The sequence below is a fragment of the Lepisma saccharinum genome, chromosome 1, assembly GCF_977018435.1.
Source record: "Lepisma saccharinum chromosome 1, izLepSacc3.1, whole genome shotgun sequence".
Lineage (NCBI taxonomy): Eukaryota > Metazoa > Arthropoda > Insecta > Zygentoma > Lepismatidae > Lepisma > Lepisma saccharinum.
The window spans coordinates 199079100-199101071 of record NC_139229.1 but is presented as its reverse complement, the minus strand read 5'-3'; the positions used below and the strand labels follow the sequence as shown (position 1 = coordinate 199101071).

At 38.3% G+C, this 21972-nt stretch overlaps 1 protein-coding gene across 1 annotated transcript in view; it reads left to right on the top strand.

The window, feature by feature from the left end:
* Nucleotides 1–21972, top strand: part of LOC145978154 (uncharacterized) — a 45494-nt gene that overhangs the window by 17449 nt on the left and 6073 nt on the right. The window contains exons 7-10 of the mRNA XM_083110596.1: nucleotides 318–474; nucleotides 4152–4314; nucleotides 10165–10393; nucleotides 14840–14968. Of these exons, the coding sequence (XP_082966722.1) occupies nucleotides 318–474; nucleotides 4152–4314; nucleotides 10165–10393; nucleotides 14840–14968 (678 nt within the window). The remainder of the gene's footprint in view (nucleotides 1–317; nucleotides 475–4151; nucleotides 4315–10164; nucleotides 10394–14839; nucleotides 14969–21972) is intronic.

Genomic DNA, 21972 nt, shown 5'->3' with positions numbered 1-21972 from the left:
TTTTTTAACAACTGTTGTTAACTGTTGCATTTTCTCTCGCCCATTATACCCTTTCCATGTGTGTAGCATGTAAACTGTTCAACTTATGCAGTTGTCTTATTTTAAAATGGAAGTGCACAATTTGATTTACATACTCACTTGTAGCAAAGTGTGTGATAGCAAAACTGTTCTTAACAGAATTTAAAACTGTATTGTTGCATGTGAAATATCTACTATTACAATGTATTTTTCACAAGCATGCACATGGGCATGTGCACTGACACACACACACACACTATCTCACTCACAGACTAGAACTTTCATTTTATCTTTTATAGGTCCAGAAGGTCATCCTAAGTGGCACATGAAACATGATTATGTGATATCCACTTCCTATGACCATAGCATTCAAATCAACCCACTTGTACCTCAAAGCATGGCTCGTAAGGATCAAACTGTTCACTTGCAACATATGGCAAGAGTGAAAATGGTGAGGTAAGTCAGATATGTGTGTCAGTAAGCCAATTTAAATGCATACAGTGGAGCCTCGATTTTGGGGGACTAAGATGTAAAAAAATTAAATGAAAAATGTAAAATCCAGGAAAATTTTATAGCATTGTACTCTGTTTAGATCGTGAGGATTAGATATATAATGTGGAAAAATGTAAAATCCGGGAATGTACAATGGAAGTTCCGTTGTATCAGTACTGTATACTGGGTTCAAACTTGGGCTATCTCATCATATTATAGTATTCGAATGGACAAATATTTGCAGGGGGGGCCTCTTTTTAAATCAAATTTTGTAGTTTGAATTGATGCGACATTGTGATTATAAATAAACCAAAGAAAGTATTTCATGTTTATTTATAGAAGATTGGGGCCCATATTGTGAGTTATTTATGTAGGTCTAAAAGCAAGAATAATATATAATAAATTTCTTACCTTTAAAACTTCATTTGTACAGGAACTCCATTCTTCTCTTCTTCTGGGTAAATTTCAGTGTCACGCTATCATAAAGTGTTTTTATAAATCGTTAGTTATGTCACTCATTTTAGTTCACAACACAGCACATATGCCATTCATAAAAATATCAATAATTCACATACTAACTACCACAATACACACTCACTCACCACGATCTGCCTTTATAAAATCCCGCACACTAAGGAAAGAAACTTTCTTCAACATTCCCGGATGCTATTTCCACTCGAGCTGCCCTACTTGGTTATTTTTAGATGGAGTCACAAACCATTTCCGGTCAGCTAACAAATCTCCAGAACTTCTCGTCATGTACTCTGGTTCGTGTACCGTCTGCAAGTGTTAATCGGAAAATGATGTTCTTGGCCCAGGGGAATTTCTATGTCATAAAAGCAACCCTTTTTATCCTTTCCTCTAATAGTTTTGCTCCAATATTCCTCATTGCTGGGAAGATGCCACACTAGTAACAATGAGTTCGCAACACTGACAGCATCATAGAAGGAGGACTGCCAAGCTCAACTCACGCATTCCCATCCATATTTCAAAGAAAGTGGGCAAGATTGCCAAGTCCTAAGAAATTTATGTAACAAATTATAAGAAATTAGCGTGCCAACTCCTGAAATGCCATCATCTTCTAATTGAAATGAACAATTTTATGCACATTTTCGACCATTTTTCTTCTCTTCTGAGCCTGCGCTTTGCGGGTATTCTAGATAGCCTCTGCGTTGTATGTGTATTTGCTGATTCTTTCTGCAATAATTTTTTTTGGTGATATTTAAAGTAGATAAATGTCATAACAGTTGATGTTAATTTTTGATCTGCTGGAAATGTTTGCCGATACAGGGATGTGTTCTACAAATACGAAACCTGATAATATACAACTTTACTGCATATAACGTAAGAAATCTTGTATTTTGGTTTATAACCTAAAATGCAAAGTTTTGAGAACTTAAAACTTTCAGGTACTCATTGATTTGAGGCTGGGTGAGCCCCAGAGCTGCTTTATGCTGGGACAAGTCCTGAAAAATTTAAACCTTAGATCACCCACCCTGGGAATCAAATCTAAGTCTCCCGTGTGACAGTTGGACATCCTACCAACTAGGCCACCACAGTCTTTCTTTATTCCCCAGAGTCACTTCAAACTACAGTTGTTTTCCATGATCCACCTAGCTCAGAAACACCATGTCCAAAATATGCCCACCTTTAACCTGCACCCTCCTGTAACAAACCAAGGTGCAAGCCTAGTCTTGATTTTCAACACTTCCTCCACCCTTCATGTTCACACTGCTGTGGGTAACTTCACCCTCTACTGCAAAGGCACTTGCCACTCCTCAAATGTGGTCTGTATATATACACACAGTGTAACCAGTGACGTGAGATGACAAAACAATGAGCACTCTACCTGATACTGTTTCCTTAACGTCTCTAAGGAAAGAGATGAATGTCCTGGCACAGTTGTTCATTTATTCAAACTTCATTTGGTCTGTTGTGAAATGTCTATAATGCAGCAGACAATCGTTGGTGATTGAAAGAATTTTTACAAATCTACTTTGGCACCACGTAGTTCTTTCCATAGAAAATAGTAAACAATGCCAACACTAAAGTTTTTGAAGCTTTCGGTTCCCACACAACCACTTGAACTTCTTGTAGTTTGAAAATTGGTTACATTTGAAGTCCTCCTCTGCTGGCATAATATCTGGACACCCACTTTACACTTCAAATTTCACAACACTCTCACACAGAAAGAGAGAGGGAGAGAGATAGAGAGTTATGTGCACAAAAAAACAAACAAAACAAATAGAAATTCACACGCCCGAAAAAGAGTAACTTTTAACCTCGCAAAGCACTTGAAAAAAGTGTGACTGCGGCCAGCTGCAAAATGATATAAAAGTTTCCCAGATTTTACATTTTCCCGCATTTTAAGTCCTTTCAACTTGGTCCCCTGAAAAACATAAAATCGAGGTTCCACTGTACTCATTTCCGAGATCTGTGTTGACTTTTACCTGTGCGAAACCTTAACCCCCTGAGCCTCAGAATCAAGAATCACCACTCATCCACCTTAGTGATAACATCATCACCTTGTAATTTAGTGTACCTAGTGGAGGTACATAGTGGTTCAGATCCCACTTTAAACTGTAGGTCAGTTCGATTAGCCTTTCTGTGCATAAAGTGGCCCACACCAACAACCACAACACTTAACTTCAAAGACTGTTTCCAAGCATCCATTGTCAACCAACACCTTTTAGAAACACAGTCATGGTCCTGGTTCTCAACACCACACAGTAGCCTAAAATCCTCCTCCCCTGCTTCTGATTCCAGCCACATATTTCCAACATTTTCCATCCCACCCACTTCCAGCAAACAGTTAAATAGTTAAATATGGTGAAAGTGCCTTTTCATCTAATGCCTGTTGCCATCTTTTCCCATTGGCTGGCTACACTGAAGCACAATACCATCTTTTTTTCTTCACTGAAAATGCAGCCAGGCCATGAAATATAGAACCTTTCATTTTGTGTTTACTATTTATTTGTCCTTCTGGCTACATTCCTTCCTTTTTCATATATGAGGGTTGCTCAGAAAGTAATGCCCCACTTTTTTTTTTCGGAAATTATTTATTCAAAATGTATGAAAATCACTCACAGTATAACTGAATGTTTCCTTTACACATGTTATTTTTCTAAATAATCTCCATCTATGTCTATGGCCTTAGGTAGCACGAAACAAGAGCATGAATTCTTTCCCTGTACCCACTCGCCTCACTGCAGCCAATCATGCAGCTCCATTTCTCCACTTCCTGAAGCCTTAAATCTCTGTACCCAGCATCCAACGGTGCTCCTACCGACCACAGAACATCCATACAACAGTTTGTTAATGTTTCCCACACTTCCTTTCTCCTCCCCTAAGAATTCAATTACAGTTGTCGTTTGCAAAGTGTGTTACTCAGAGATGTTATTTTCACTGACTACAACAGTGGTGCTATCTGTCGGACGACCTTGTACTTACACACATGTGGATATTAAACTCCAATGTTGCTACCCTGCCATTTGCACATTGCTCTCTTCATTGTAGAATGAGAAAAAAATGTGGAGCATTACTTTGTGAGCAACCCTCGTAGATAGATATTTACAATATTGGTTAAATATGCTGCATATACATATATACTTTATCTCCATAACAAGCATATTTCTTTTCAGAGCCTTTGAAAATTACTTTGCTGCAATTTCTGATGACGAAAGGATTAGTGTTTGGCATGTAGCACCCCCTGAAAATCCCTTTGCAAGATGTTCCGTTAGTAAGCTTGTCTGCACACGTCAGTATCCAGACATTTTCATAGCTGTGGGGTTATTCAAGACTGAGGTATATGTTATTCACTTTTTTACCTAGTATTTTTTTTTATGAGCATGCAAGTTATAGGCATTTTAGATTATTATAAATCGAAGAGTAAATATGTTCCAAAAACACACTATGTACGGGAAATTCTGTGTTGTAGAATTGTTGTCAACTAAAAATGTTCCCCGAGGAGATTTATTTGTATATTCGTTACCAGTATTAGATTGCATTCAGAGTACTCAGTATACAGGGATTTGCACCCTGGACATTCTGAATACAAGGTAACCAGTACAGGGTTATTCATAGGGATGTGCCGAAGCCGATTACAGATGGCTGAAAATCGGCCGAAATTGACACATCGGCATCGGTATCGGAATCGGCAAAAATCCGATATTTAAACCGGTACAGATTATATTAGAGTTTTACCTTCTAATAAGTTTTATATTTTAGTTTTGTAAGATTTATTGAAAATTTGGTTATGATTCGTCATTATTGTAGAGTTTTTGTAATAAAATTATTGCAAACTCATTCTGAGGATCAGCCTAACTATAAATCGGAAATAAAACAGTACATTACTGAACCAGGATCTGCTGTTGTATTGGAAATTCAATAATGAATATTCAAACCTGAAGCAAGTCCTGAGAAAATACTTGGGCATACCTGCTGCATCAGTGTTCAGTGATTGAGTGTTCAGTGTTGCTGAACAGCTTTGAGATAAGAGAAGAAGTACTATACTTCCTGAAGTGCTTCCAAATCTCGTGTTTCTGAAGTTGAATCTGGCAGAACAGGAATTCACTTTGCATTTCAAAGAACTGCTTGTGTACTAATGTTTAATCTCTTGAGATTCCATGTTCTTCTTAAAGGTTCACATAACATTTTGTAGATGCAAATGTACATTCGCACTCTTGAGAATATATATGTATATACATATGATATGCAATAGAAATGTACATTACAAATTTATTTTTGTCATGCTGAAAATAACATCCCATTTCTGTTTAATAATTTTATGTATCGGAATCGGTTAAATATCGGCATCGGTATCGGTTCCAAAAATTATCGGTGAGTACATCGGCATCGGTAAATTTTCAGCTTCGTCACATCCCTAGTTATTCATAAGTCCATGAAACTTTTGAAAAGTTCATAAGACATGAACTAATGAACAAAAAATTAACATTTTGTATTCATAATGAAGAGTGTCTACCAATCTGGAAAACCTGGAAAATTCAGGGAATTTACTATTTTCTGGAAAAGTCATGGAAATGTCAGGGAAATTTCTTGTGTTTCTGTAAAAATTGAAATTTTTGTAGTAGTGCACTAAAAATATGTTTTTGAACAAAGAAAGAAGAAGCAAGAAATTTTTAATTTGTTGTGGACAAATTATAATCTAAGAAATGGGTCATGTTTTGAATTATGTTCATCTAGAACTCTACTACAGTAAATCACTATTGGAATTCATCACTTCCTCATTTGGGGGGAGGAGTGTTTGTATTCCTTCCCCCTATCCAACACACAATTACTGTTGAGTTTTCCTTCTCATTGTTACCTTCACATGTAAAGTTAATGTTCTAAAACTTGGTTAAGTATGATTCTAAGTGTGAATGTTTAGCTAAAATATTGTACTTACTAATTTCCCTAATGATTCGGTTTGGAAAATTTTGGTTCTTGGCCTGCAAAACCTGGAAAAGTCAGGGAATTTTGTTTTTGAGAAATAGTAGACACCATGACACTCCCAAGTTTTGTTTCCAATATGACAAAAGTTACAAATGCTCTGTGTGTCTACCTTTTATGATCTGGCAAATGTCTATGCAATAGTTCATTCCACACACGAGTTAGTATATCACTGTTGATAAGAGCCTCAGTATCGATGATTCGGTCCATGATATCCTGGACATTAGTGGCCAGTGCGGATACATAAACAGTATCCTTCACAAACCCCCACAAGAAAAGTCACTGGTTAAATCGGGGAACCGAACTTCTTGCAAACTCAAGAACACAAAATTCATCAGTATTGACTCACCTCTAGTATGAATCCTTGACTGTTTATAGATGATGGGTTCCACCTTAGGTGAAAACTATATAATTAATAACAACAACAGAACTGTGTGCACAAAATTGTTGACCATTTCATGCAGCTAAATTTTAATTACACGTTCATGTTTTGCACACAGCTTCTGGTTACACACACATGAGGGAAAACGTATAATTCAGGAAAATTTTAGAACATTTTGCTTGATTCAGACCAGAAAAGTATGATGTAAAAAGTTTGAAAGGGCGTCACTACACTTGTTGTACATAGGTAAGGTAAAGTTCCCCCGAGCATGTAGGACCGTGCCATGAAGGCACAATTAGGGGATGTGGGGGTAGGGCCCCACACATTCTTGATCTCTGCTATTTTGGAGGTGATGTGATCAGTACCATGCTCAGGCCACCTTTACTGCCCAGGTACCCATTGCTTTGAGGCTTGGTGTGTGGGGACAAGGATGGAAAAATTCTGACCTTAGAACACCCACCCTAACCCGGGTCTCCTGCATGGCAGTCTGATGCCCTACCGACAATTTTATCCATACTGAAATGCGAATGTTGACTGATACTGATAAAACATCAGTTGTATCATTGCATTTATATCTACACTCTTCACTTGTCAATAATCATTGCAAAAATGGCACGTTAAGTGCATTGAACCTATAATGTTTAACAGCCATGTAGAAATTTCAACTTGACCAGGACTTGAACCCAAGTGTCTAGCAGCCCTGGTTTCACCTGATTTTTTGCTATTACTTTTGTACATGTGTGTAATTGTCTGCACCTTCTTTCTACTAAATTCTTGATCAGTAGGTATTAATTATGTGTTTTAAGTGACATTACATAACTCTTGACAAACTTGACTTAATTCCTGTTGTTCCCTGTGGAATATAGGGCATCAACAAAGCATCTCCACCTGGTCCTACTGACGACAATTCTCTTCACTACATTCCAGCTCTTTCCTTCCTCCAAGGCCTCAGCGTGAACAAATCTTCGCCACGTCTGTCTAGGCCTCCCTCTTTTCCTTCTTCCCTGTGGGTTCCAGTCTAGTGCCTCTCTCTCGACAGCCTCATTTCCTTTCCTCAACGTATGCCCTATCCCATTTTCGCCGCTTTATTTGTATGGACACCTCGGTTTCTCCAGATTTTCTCCAAAGTTCTTGGTTTTGAATCACTTCTGGCCAAAAGATATTCAAAATTTTTCTCAGGCAGCGATTGATGAAGGTATGTAGTTTAGAGGTGATCGTTTTTGTTACCTTCCATGTCTCAGACCCATATAACAGTACAGACTTAACATTACTTCGAAAAATACGAAGTTTGGTCTTCATAGATATCTTCTTGTTTTTCCATACTGGATAGAGCCTCAGAAAGGTACCATTTGCTTTTTGGATACGTTGAGAAACATTCTGTGCAGCCCCTCCGTCTTTTGCCACCACACTACCCAGGTAAGTAAACCTATCCACATTTTCAATAATCTCTTCACCAATATTAAATGGGTCTAATTTTGAGGAGTTAATCCTCAGTGCCTTGGTCTTCTTGGAGTTAATCACAAGTCCTACTTTCTTTGCACTTTCTATCAGATCTGCTAGTTTTGTTTGCATATCACCATGTGCTTCAGACAAGTAGCACAAATCGTCTGCAAAATCAAGGTCTTCTAGTCTGTTATTCCATCCCCATTGGATACCATGTCTTTTCCCTCCTATTACATTTTGCATCACTGCACCGATCACAATCAGGAACCTTGCCTTACTCCAGACTGCACATCTATTGGCTCGGATACATGGCCTTCATGTATAACTAACTCTACATGTATAATCACGATAAGTTTCTCGGATAAGATCAAGAATTTTTGTGGGCACTCCATATAGTTTCACTCCCTTTCACGTTGCATTTCTGTTGACCGAGTCAAATGCTTTCTCGAGGTCAACGAAAACTGTATTGAGACGAAATGACCATTGTATACATTGCTCCAAAATTATCCGCAAGGTGTCAATTTGATCAATACAAGAGTGATTTGGTCGAAACCCAGCCTGTTCTCTTCTGGAGTCTCAAGTTAACATGTTCCTTAATTCTGTTTAGGATAACTCTAGTGAAGATCTTACTCGGAATGGAGAGAAGTGCTATACCTCTCCAGTTGTCACACTTTGATGTATCCCCCCTTTTTCAGTAGCTTCACCAACAGGCCACTCCTCCAGTCCTTAGGCTCCCTCTATCCATATCTTCTCGAATAAGGGCTGCAACATATTTGCTGTGGTGTTTATGTCACTTTTAGTCACTTCCGGTGGTATGTTGTCGACACCAGCTGCTTTACAATTACGTACCTCTTTCAGAGCCTGTTTATTCTCTCCTACTGTTGGAACATCCATCCTAATTCTTACACTGGGGCCAACATCACCATCATTATCATCTTCTTCTTCCCCTGGTCTATCTGAGCATCAACAGAGCGATTTAGGGTTGCAGAGAAGTGCTCCTTCCAACGTTTCAGTTGGTCCTCAATATTCGTAAGGAGGGTACCATCTTTACTTCTCACTGGTCGATTTCTCTGCATCTGTTTCCTTGACAGAACTTTTGAGATGTTGTATAGTCCTTTAAGATTGCTCTTTTTTTGCTGCTTCCTCCACCTGCTGAGACAGATTGTCTACCCAATTTCTTTGATCCCTACGAACACTACTCTTTACTTCTCGATCCTTCTTCATATACTTTGCAATTCTGCCTTCCTTGCCCTTGTCCTGCTTGAGTTCATTGCCTCCTTAATTATTTTTCAGTCATTATTTTTTTCCCAGGTCTGCAGAGACATCCAATCTTTTTTCCTCCTATCCTTAAAGCCAAGAACCTTTTCATTTACTTCTGCGAAAGCAGATCGGATTTTTGTCCATTTACTTTCAATGATTTCATTCTCCTCATTTTCATCGGTCAATACTTGGAACCGATTTCTCAGTTCAATCCTGAAGGTTTCCTGAAGATTCTTATCCTTCAACTTACTAACATCATACCGCTTTCTTGTCTGTTCCATTCTCTCCTGAGCTTGAATTTTCATTTTAAAGTTAGCCTCTACAAAATGATGATCACTCCCAATGTCTGCACCTCTCTTGTTTCTTATATCCTGTAGCGAACTTCGCCACCTCCGTCCAATTGCCACGTGGTCTATCTGGTTTTCTGTTCTATGGTCTGGTGATACCCACGTTACCTTATGGCATTTCTTGTGAGGAAATATAGTACCACCAATAACTAACTCATGGCTAGCACAGAAGTCCACAAAAAGTTGTCCATTCTCATTTCACTCTCCTAAGCCATGTTTACCCATGACATGCTCAAGGCCTTCGTTGTCCTGCCCAACCTTTGCGTTTAGATCTCCTCCAATTATTATGATATCCTTCCTTTTTTTTGCTTCTTTATTGTTTCATTGAGCTGCCTATAAAACTCTTGTTTATCTTCAGGCTCTGCTACTTCTGTGGGCGCATACTACTGTATCATAACGATGTTTCTGATATTGGTTTTGAAATGTGCCGCAATTATCCTTGCAAACACTGGATACCATTGAATAAGGCTCCTTTTGCTTCCTTGTCCATCAATATACCCACACCATCACGGCTCACTCCTTCACCCTCAGGTCTTCCAGAATATATGTGTGAAATGTGTTGAAATGTATTGAAAACGTTTAACCACTACAATCATATTTTTTTATTAGTTGTAGTATGAATGTGCCAACACAGACAATCTACAAGAAATGAGAGTTATTTTATTTTCATAATTTGTTGGGTTTTATGTGTATTGTGTTATGCACACACAGATACCATATACACAGTGTATACAATATAGCTTGATATTCTTGTGTATCTTACCTCTCTTGTAGATTTTGGGACTAACGAAGCAAGGAAATCTGCTCCGTTGTAGCAGAACAAAGGAATTTGAAATTATTGAGGAAAAGCCACTCATTTCATACTTAAATCATCCATTATCATCAGATAATGATCCTTTGAATGGATATACTGGGAAATGCTGCAAAATCAGTGTTTTATATGATAGGATAATCATCAGGAATGCTTATATTTGGCGAGAAAATATTTGTGTGTGGCTTTGTGGTGAGTAGAAATATTTGGTGTGTGCTTGTATTACAAAATAAGAGTTAAGTTTTTAACACTTTGTGGACCCACCTTTTTTCCTATTTTTCATAGAAAATATGTTGCTAAGTTGTTGTTTACCAAATGTTCCTGAAATCTACAAGACATTTTCCTTTGACAGATATATAATACCATGTTGCATTTTATATATATTTTCTCACACTGATGAATGATTTTCTGTAACAATTTCAGGTTGTCTACCAGTCAAGAAAGTCAAGAAATTATGCTTATAGTCAAGAATTTTTGTAGTGAATTCACATTTTTTTATACCTGTACTGGGATTTGATAAAATTGAATATTTGGAAATCTAAAATTGTATTGAGTTGTAGTTTAACCCTTAGTTCGCCGCCGTAACACATATGTTACAAAAAAGTATGTCCCTTGTAGCCGCTGTAACACATATGTTACAAACACCTTTAGATACAATTGTTGAGGGTTTGCCACACTTATATTTGTATATTGAGGTTGAAACACTGACAGTTCATTCGGGAACATGTTTTGCAATCGCGTTTCGAAAATTCCAAATCCCCCCCCCCCTCCTTTCTCGGAATATGTCACGTGTTTGGGCTCACCCAAACACGTGTTCGCTCTTCAGTTGACAGACACAATAAATGCTTGGTATTTACGATGCTGTTTTCCTCCAAGCTTCCAAGGCTGTGATTTAGTACTGATCAGGCACACATTCTTCTTTATGTTTAGACCTGGTGATCCAGCTGAAGTAGTGGCAGGGGGGAGGGGGTAGGGCAAGGAGAGAGGGGATTGGATGAGGTTTGGCGGTGTTAGAAATGCAATGAAGGTTGACGATAGCCAGAGGCCAGAAGCATGAGTCTAAAGCGTGCGTCTATCCAGAAGTATAGACAAAACAAACGATTGCAAAGGCTCCCTTCCCTCCTCTGTTAGGACTAACAAAGGCCTCACCATAAACACTTCGTATCATATAACAGCTCATCGATTTCCGTAATGCAAAATCGTTTCCTTCCGGACATATTTCCACAAAGAGCCGAGTCAAAAGGGAGAAATAGATTCACAGTAGCTACACAAGATGCAAGTGCGAACGAAAAAAAGCAAAAGTTCGGGTTTTCTCCCCAAAGTAGCTGGAGAAGAGGGGCAAACTCCACATTTTTATGATTTTTTCATTGAAATTCGGGGGATGCAGCCCCCGCCCGTAAGCCCCCCGCGGTTGGGGCATCCAAATTTTACATGGTTGCATGCACTGATGTTCTGCCTGCAAAACAAAAGTTATCCGAAGTAGATTGGTCCCATAGTGTCAGTTATAACAATTTTATGAATAATATGCAAATTGGCTAAAATTCGATAGAGTTTTACGTTTTGCCATATTATTCAAATTGTATTGCACCCACGAACATGAATCAAGTTTCATTCTGTTGCGGAAGGTCCATTCTTTGAAAAAAAGCAAAAGTTCCGGTTTTCTCCCCAAAGTAGCTGGAGAAGAGGGGGCAAACTCCACATTTTTATGTTTTTTTTTCAAACCCCCCCGTGGTTGGGGCATCCAAATTTTACATGGTTGCATGCACCAATGTATTGCCTGCAAAACAAAAGTTATCCGAAGTAGAGTGGTCCCATAGTGCCAGAGTTATTACGATTTTTCTCCATTATGTATACGAATTCAAATTTCCCGCTCAAAGCCTCGGCGACACTGGGCTTACTTTCGTCAGACCGCGCGGCGTACTAAGGGTTAAGATTTGTTCACTTTGTTTCTTAAGAATAACATTCTTGAAAGCGTGAAGTTTTGTAAAATTATTAAATAATGTGGCCATTCCCCATCCAGGATGAAGTCTGAAGCATTAATTTTTACATGCATTAATAATTAAAGGTAGTCTAAATCTTTTGTTAAAGTACAGCCTCAGTGTTCATCTTAACCAGCCTTGTGGAAGGGGTTTTTACCTTCAACAAAAATATGTTTTCTTAATTTCCAACTATACCTTAGTATTAAATAAATGAGGAAAAAGGGTCAAGAAAAAGGAAAGAATTTTGGATTTGTCATTTTGGTAGACATGGAAAGAAAAACTTTTACATTGTAATAAAAGCTATTGAAAATAATTAATGAAAAATAACCTAGAAACTTTCTCTTCAGATTCGAAATCATCACTAACTGCGAAATCCTCTTAAAGAATTTCCACAAATGTGTATATCAATTCTTCAATGCTATTCTCAAGGTTATAAGCAAAAGTGCAACATAATTTGACACAAGTACAAGTACAATTCAGCAACAAAGAAAACATGACATCCAGCAGTTGGAATTTGAAAGAGGTGGTTACAACACACGTGCACAAGAGACGCCGTGCAATTTTAGCCTGTCCTTAATTCACAGCAAGCTATCCCCGTCTTCCATCTTATTGCACAGCAGTTGTAGACAGCAATGTGCTGCAAGCCACTGGGTGTGGATTTCAATCTTTAGGAAAGTATGTTCCACAACACTCCACCCTTACCGGGCCACTTCTGGCAGGAAAACCCCAAATAAACAACTAAATAGGCTCATTAGTCCTGGGTTCCCATCCCATTCCTCACCAGAGAGCTCGGAACCAAAGAATCAATCACAGGCAAGAACTTACGGACTTAATGTTGCAGGGTGATGGCTGAAAAATCGCAGAAATGGGCTTTATACATTTATTTACAATTCAACAAAACAAGGCTTGGATTCTTCCAATAATTCTCTAATTTACATTATTTACATTCCTCTAACTTGAGCCCCATGGCAGAACTGCCAAGTGGAAGCTAACATCGGCGGAACCACCTCGGGATGCTCTTTCTCATGGGAGGCCACTGGAGACCGAAGATCACTCCCTTCTGCTATCCGGTTCATAAGCACTCTCTCTCTGTCCTCTGTCAGAGGCCATATTTATACTTCCTCTCTCGTCGGAAGGGGGAGGACTGAAAGTTCAAATCTTGTTGGCTCTTTTAAACTACACAGAACCATGGAAGAAACCCAAGAATACAGAATCATACAGAAACACAAAAAAGAAACAAAAAACAAATACTGTTTGGAACAAGTATGTTTGTTATCTAATCTGTTTCATTTTCTCAGAAATATAAGATAACCAATGTGCAGTATAAAAAAAATAACATTTGCATTTTTATTGGGGAGCATGCAAACTATTGAACCAATAGGATCCTTGTGTGTAAATTGGATTGTACAGTATATTCTACATATTCTTGATAATAGAGAAGATAAGTATTTGATTTTTTTTCTGTAGTTCTAGTAATGATTAAATTTTGTAATAGTGTTACTAGTTATACATTTTAAAACAATTTCTGTCACATTTTTTTTTTTTTTAAACTTTTAAGACAGCAGGACCTTTGGCGGACATCAGGGCAGCTATTTTTGAATTTTCTTCTCCTATTCTCCTATCGAAAAACCACTATGATATTCCAAAATTATATATACTTCTAGAGTTTTCAATTGAATCTTCTTGTGGCTTGCTTTCGCTCTTGCCTAAACGCACGGCCATGAAATTAGGCAGATATCAGAAGTTTGCACTGTTGCCATGTTGGAGCACAACCCTGTGTGTTCGGAGGTTTAAGAAAATTAAAGATCTCGTTGCAGAGTTGGTCTTTGTAAGCCATGTGATACAAACTGACAGTATTTACTCGAAAGGTCAGGGATGACACAAAATTGCATTAGAGAGACACTTGTCTGACGCCTGAACTAGGCAACGCAGCCCTGTTGACTTTTCCACACAGTGCGTGGAAACCAGCAACTTTTGTTCTGCTCTCGCATTGTTTTCCCATATGTGGCACTTGCGCAATTCTGCCAGTCGCCAATTTTCAAGTTAGATATTCTCAATAGTTTTGAGAAGATCCACGTTAATGCTCTAGAAGGAATTCTAAGCGCATGTAATTTTTCAGATTTTGGAATGTTACAGCAGTTTTTCGAAAGGAGTAGAAATTTTGAAAACAGCTGCTGTTGCATTAGCCAAAGATCCAGCCGAGACTTAAGGCTATGATTTTGTCATATCTTATGCTAGATGATAAGGTTTATTTATTTCACATGTAGTACCTAAGTTATTATTTTGTACTTACATTTGCAAAACACTATTCATGTTTCCATCAGGTATCAAAAATTGTACTAAGAAATATGATCTCACATCACATAGTTTTCCTATATGAATTCAGAAATTTTATTTATTGTATGGAAAACTTAACATTTTTATTGAAATGTATTGTAATGTATTTTATTTTATTTTTGTGACCTAGCACATTAAGTGGTCAACTTGCAATCTTGCCATCAATGTTCCTGGGTTTCAGTCCCAGCCTAGGCATGGGTGTTCTTTGTGAGTGTCCCTACGTCATTTTAACCTAATCATCATTCATCATCGTCATAATCCAAAAGTGGGAGATATGTGACTTGTGAGTATATTTTAATGGATGTTAACCTTATCTTTGCAGACAAATACATGATGTATGTGTCTGTAGGAGGGAAGAACTACGTAGAGTATAACACAATGCCAGCACTGAAGTCCCATCCGACAGTAGTGGTGCTATATGCAAATTTGCTCATATTGGGTACAGATACAGGTAAGCATTTAATGTAAAATTATTAAAGTTCTTCTGAATTGTTCACATACTCTCATGTGACAATAAATATAACATGCTTTCAAAATGAAATGTAAAAATGTGATGTCCTTTTCTGTTATTTTCAAGTTGTGAAACAGCTTTTTGCTTAGGAAATATGTCTGAGGTAGAAGTGATGTCATTAACACCACAAAAGATAACAAAAATTCCATGAGTTTCTGCTGGCAGCAGGGTAAAGCGACACATGCCACTTGGAAATAAATAAAATTTATAAATATTTCAGTCCCTAGTATGATGTGATCGAATGGTTGAGCTGATCCTATAGTAACAAGTGACACTTCACTGGGGTGAAAAATGTTCCTAACAGTGCTGCATGCTTCACCTAAACATTTTTGTTCAGATTTATTAGAGAAACACCAGTGTACATGAAGATCATTTGTACCAGCGTCATACACTAGGTAAAAATTACCATTTGTAAGCTCTTGCCATTTTTCAGAAATTTCTTCCCTGCAAAATACATCAATATATGTATTTGGTATGGTCAATAAATAACCGGAATGAATGTTGAACGGACTTACCTTTTAATACTGGTCGGCATACTCTCCTGCGTTGTACAGGCAAGCATCCCACCGCTTCACCTGATTTTTGATGCCCCTGTCCCAGAAGTCCTGTGGCTGCTGTGAGCACCAATGGAAGACTGCCTCCTGCAGTTGTGCGTCTGATGAAAGTCACATGGGGATAGGTCAGGCCTGTAGGGGGGATGATCTAAGCATTCCCAACCCTTTTGTGCGATCATGTCCATAGTGTGTCCAGCAACGTGGGGATGTGGATTGTCTTGCAGTAGGATGAAATCTCGTGACAAGAAGCTGCGGCGCTTGCACCTGATTGTAGGTCTCACCTCGTTTCGCAAGATGTCAGAGTACAGACCAGCATTCATTTTCTCACCCTGCCGGAGGAAGCGACCGAGAAGTGGATCACGATCAAAGAGAAACATGAGCATCACCTTGCTGTCACGTTTACTCTTTGGCGTATACCGGCTGAGCAAGATCTCGTATATTGACACAATGCTCTCCAGGAAACCCTCGCGCTCTGTCGAATACCACAGGAGATGCGTGAGACTCTTCCCCATCCGTGTAGCCTTTTGCTCCTCTGTGAGCATCTGTGGCACGCAGGCTGCACACACCTTCCAGTATTGAAGGTGTTCATTGACAATAGTGTCTCCTGTACCATGACTAATGCAGAGTTCGGTTGCAATCTGGTTCAGACTAATCCCCCGACACTCCCATATGAGGTCATCAATGGCAGAAATGGACTCATCCGTAATGGCACATTTAGGGTGCCCACTACGTGCCGCATCAGATACTCTCGTGTGTCCTGCTCGAAACCGACCTGCCCACTTGTACACTTGTGTTCAGGACATGCACTCACCACCATACACAGCAGTCATACGCTCGTAAATATTCCCTGGTGTGTTGTTTTCTGCCGTCAAAAACTGTATCATGGATCGCTGAACCTCCTTTGTGGCACCTGACATTGTGAACGCCATGACTCACCTTGCTGAATGACTGACTGGCTCCTTGGAGGCAAATTGCACATACACAACCTCCCTTCTCTGCCAATGCTGCCACCTAGCGATCCGGTCTGGAACTCATCTCGCAGATATGTGGCGTACCCCAGCCTGGCGTACATATCCCGTAAGTCATCGCTCTGTCACTTTATTTAGCTTTTTTTACGCCATTAATCCAGTTATTTATTGACTGTGCCTAATATATCTATGGACTTTTGTGCATTCTCATCTACTTTCACTTGTTCATTTTTTATCTTCTCTTTCTGACATTTCTTACTTTTCCAATATTCTTTATTCAATATTTTCAATATTATTTATTTCTTTGTTATCTCCAAGATAAAATGAAAACCATATAACATGCATTTAAATATTAACACAGTGGAACCCCGATTTTACATTTTCCCGCATTAAGGTAAATGCCCCAAAGCTCGACCATGTACCAGTAATCGACATGTCATTGTTAAAAGTCAAGAAACAAGGCAATGTACAAGCCTAGCAATATGAGAACATATTTGGCAACACTGTACAACTCCAGACTTCTGTCCTGTGAACGATAGCTGGTTCAACAAGGAGAGTGTCGTCTGTTATCTGGGTAACATTGCTGGTATGCCAAATTTTGACTTGTTTTCTTGGTTTCCTTGTCAATTTTATTAGAAGCAAGTGTAACTTATTTGACTTTTGTTTTCTGTTTATTTGTTTTCACCATTACTTCAATATAATGTGCTTGTATATGCATTAATTTTTTTGAGAGTTTAAAACTGAAGACATTGACTAGTGAATTTATTAACCCTATGTCGAACATTGGGACACATATTATGAGTGCTCCAAAGTGCGATGCACGTGTCGAACACTGGGCACACTAAATAAAACTAGTGCACATTACCCATGAGCAGTAAATATGGAGTGAAAATGAGTCAGGTCTAACATTCAGCTTCCTATGACACTCGGATCCAGTTCAAACACCCCCTGCCGATTACTAGAACTAGTTGGTGAATATGTTTAGATGTTGCTGTTGACTCCGTGCAATATGGCTGACATTTAAAACTAAAAGAGGTCGACCACTGTTTTCAAGTTTTGGGCTGTTGTGCAGGAAGGGATGGACAGTGGGACTATAGTTAACTGTCTGAAAAGTACATGTAACTACATGTCAAAAACTGTGTTTACAAAAAATGAAAAATGTTCCTTTGGTAAATTTTAAGGACATAGAGTGTATTGTGGAAGTTAAAGAAATTGTGAAACAAGGGACGAAAATTCTGTATAATTTTGAAAATATTATCCCAGTTAAGTAGCTTTAATTTTACTTAAGATTTTGTGTATATTTTAAACTTTTTTGGAATTTTATGATTTTCGTTTTAGAAAATGTCATTTCTGGCATACAAGAACCTCAAAAGCTCCTAAAATGTATTTTCTTCTGTTTGAAGAAGTCTTTTATATCCTCATGCATGTAGCAACGCTTTACTTCACTTTTTAAAAGGCTTGTATTATTTTTCAAGAAAGTAGAAAGGGTGTCGATTACTGGGACATGGTATACCGATTACTAGCGTGGGGGGTGTCGAATACTGGTACATTTTCTGCACATTTTAAAAAAAAAGTTATGACCACAATTTGCAATGAAAGAAATAAATTCTTTGAAATGTTAAAAGATGTTTTGCTTTCTATGATGGAATTTTATTTTTAAGTAAAATACCGTAATTTAAATTCCAACGTAAAACATAAAAACAATGATTTTCGTCACTAAGCGGTCGAACACTGGTGCATTTACCTTATACAGTAGACTCGCGATTAACCGAGTCCCGATTAACCGAGGCTCTGGGTTAACCGAGGGAGTGGTTGGAAAACATCGCGCATCATAACGCACCTCCTGTTTGTTTACTAGTAAGTTGGAGTCAAGTCACCATCCACGCTGCACGTGTTTGTTACATTGTCGGTGGGTGTATCTGATTGTTAACAGTGGTGTTTAAATCTGTGTAGGTCTATTCTAAGCGAGTAATGTAGTATGAGTGGCAAACGGAAAAGGTGTGTGGTTTCTCTGGAAACAAAATTCAACGCAATAAAAAGGTTGGATAAAGGTGAGTCTATTAAATAGGTTGCTGCTGATTATGGAGTTGGGGAAATGACTGTTGGAGATTGGAGACATAACCAGAAGGACATTGAAAAGTGGGTGAGTCAAAGTGTGAGTGGGGGCAGTGGTTTAGCGCAGAAAACGATGAAGAAAGGTGAATATGAGCAGATGTCCGAAGCTTTATTTCTGTGGTTTTCACATCTGCGAGGTGAGGGAAGTCCAGGAAGTGGTCCTATGGTGCAAGGTAAGGCAATAGAATTTTAAAAAAAGTTTAAGGGTGGCGAAGAAGGTTTTACCGCGAGCGATGGATGAGTGGACAGATGGAAAAAAGAGATACGGCATTAGACAGCTCAACATTACTGGGGAAAAATTGTCATCTAATTCATCTGAAGTTACTGAATTTCAATCAAAAATGAAATAAGTTATTTTGCTTGACGGACTGATATCGGATCAAATCTTCAACTGTGATGGGACAGGGCTGAACTTCAGAATTCTTCCTAGCAAGACTTTGGCAGCGAAATCAGAAAAAAACTCTCCTGGGTTCAAAAAGAGTAAGGAAAGAGTGACCATTTTAGCCTGTTTTAACACATCTGGCTCCCTTAAGTTAAGACCCCTCCTGATTGGAAAGTCAAAAAACCCAAGAGCTTTTAAAAAGGTTAATGTCAATTGTCTTCCCACCATGTACAGAAATAAAAAAAAAGTGTGTGGATGGACATCACATCTTTTAATGACTGGTTTTTCAAGGAATTCGTTCCTGTGGTTCAGGTGTTTCTAATAAGAAAAAAGCTTCCTAGAAAAGTGGTATTGTTGTTGGACAATGTGCCTTCACACCCGGATGCCAACGAACTTTGTAGCGGCGATATTAAAGCCATGTTCTTGCCACCTTATGTGACCTCACTAATACAGCCCCTGGATCAAGGGGTCTTGAGACTATGAAAAGAAACTACCGGCGGAGGCTTCTTCAGGTGTAGATTTCCAGATTGGATGAAGGGATAAATGTAATGGAAGCTCTGAAAAAAATAACTCTGAAAGATGTTTCATATTGGATTGCAATGGCGTGGGATGAAGTTAAGAACTCAACACTTCAAATATCATGGAGAAATCCAACGAAACTTTGCCGGGATCGGACAATGAAAATGTGTAACTCGTCCAGCTAGCTAGTTTCCAGTGGAAAAGCCAATCGAAAATGAAGACGTCCTCGAGTGGTGTAACCAAGATCAACAAATGGAGCTGGATGACGACACTATTGTTGATATGGTCAACAATCCTGAAGAAAATTACGAGGAGCACGTCACCGATGAGAGCACCCCGAAAATATCACATTCTGAGGGACTGATGGCGATCGAAGCTGCTATAGCCTACATTGAACAGCAAGAACAGTCTACGCCGCTTCATCTACTCTCCCTACAGCGTTGACGTTACATCACCATGTCGAAGAGAGGAAAGAGGTTAGTCCAAAAAACTATGAAAGACTTTTTGAAAAAGTAATCTTCTCATTTACGTTGTACTAGTAATAAATAATTACTATACAGTTTTAAGTGTTGTTTCGTCATTTACGACCTATTAGCACATTATCTCCGTATTATCCGAGTTTTTCCGTATCCGAGGTAGTCTCTGTCCCAATTAGCTCGGATAATCGCCAGTCTACTGTACATTCAATCTTGATGGTCCCAATGTAGCAAAACAACATCAAATTGTCCTGTATTTTAAGTTTTTTGAGCTTGGTCCACTGAAAAATGTAAAATCGAGGTTCTGCTGTGTACAGCAAAATCAAATCAAAACCTCCACACATATATAGAAAACAGAGGATTTGTTTTAATAAAACAACTGAAAACCAGGAGATATTGTATGTCCAAAGGTATTCAACCTTTCAGATGAAGACTTCTTTTGCGGAAGGTGACAGATCACACTATTTGGGATTTCCATGACTGGTTCCTAGTGCTGGCCATTGACATGACTGTAGGCAACTAATTCTAAACTTCTACGCCAGCTGTGAAAATGGAAACCAGAAATGAGGAGCTTAAGTGAATTCATTTTAAATTTGCAGGTTTTGAAATTTCTCATTTTATATAAACATAAGGATGTGAATTTTTTGGTGTTATTCTTTCCATAACTGACATTTTAAAAAAACAAACAAAAAAAAAACACAGAATTCCCAAATTAATCAATAAAATTACATAAGACTCCAAAGAGCCTTCTTAATTACAAAAGATTGCCAAAAGAACCAACCCCACTTAAAACCTGTTTTACATTACATAACATTCAGTTGAAAACATGTGTCATTTATCCCTTATTGCATGGCCAATAGCTATGAAAAAGGACAGTGAGATTGAAAAGCACTTTTTATTGTAAACATAGAAGACTTTAAAAAAAGAAATAAACCTGCAAACAAGAAATGAATTCGACACAATCAGTGAAGACAAGTACTTTGAACAGCCCTGAAGAGAAACTCAAAATAAGATAAGTCTCATATGTGATTGAGGGGGGAGGGGATTAGATGAAAGTTCACTCAGGAAAACAAAAATTACATTCAAACTCACTGTTTGACAAACTGTGTATTGATGCATACAAAACAGAGCCATATTTAGGGTGGGTCCAGACCCCTTTCGAAAATCTCTTTTCAATGTACATTTAAGTAATTTTAGCCATAATTATATACATGTCATATATCTGATGCAGAAAGGGAACTCATATTTGCTCCAAGTAATGGACAGCTGAATCTAAACAACATGTCACCTCTCTTCTTAAATTAAACTTTCACTACACACACTTACAAATGGAATGCACATATATATTTACAAATATTGAGTAACATAAGAAACACTGTTGATGCAACATTAGAATAAACTTCTGCAGTCAATGTTAGTCTTTGTTCAGTTGTCCTACAATGTGCACAACTAATGTCACTGACCCCCCCCCCCCCCCTCCTCTCTCTTATTGCATGGGATTATGTTTCTGGTTTGATTTGAAAATACTTCATCTTTCTACACCAAATTCCTAAGTGAAAATATGAGGGAGACTCAAACTATACCCCCTCCCTCCCTGTGTATATGTATGCAAATGGAAATGTACAAAAGAATGGCAAACCTAACCCTCCAATAAAAATGAGACCATGTTTCAAGGATATATACAGTATGTAGGATTGTTATTCGTACACATAGAATTTCCGAGGGAAAAAATGTCATATCTACTAGTAAATATAATCATTTTCATATATATATCTGGAAATTAATGTTAATGAAGGTTTCACCAACAAATGTCAATAAAAATGTATGTTCAAAGTGTATAAACAGAGCATATAATTTGTGTGAAAAGAGAAAAAGATGCTGTTTCATGCAACATTGTTATTCGTACAGGCAAGAGTTTCAATCTTCCTCG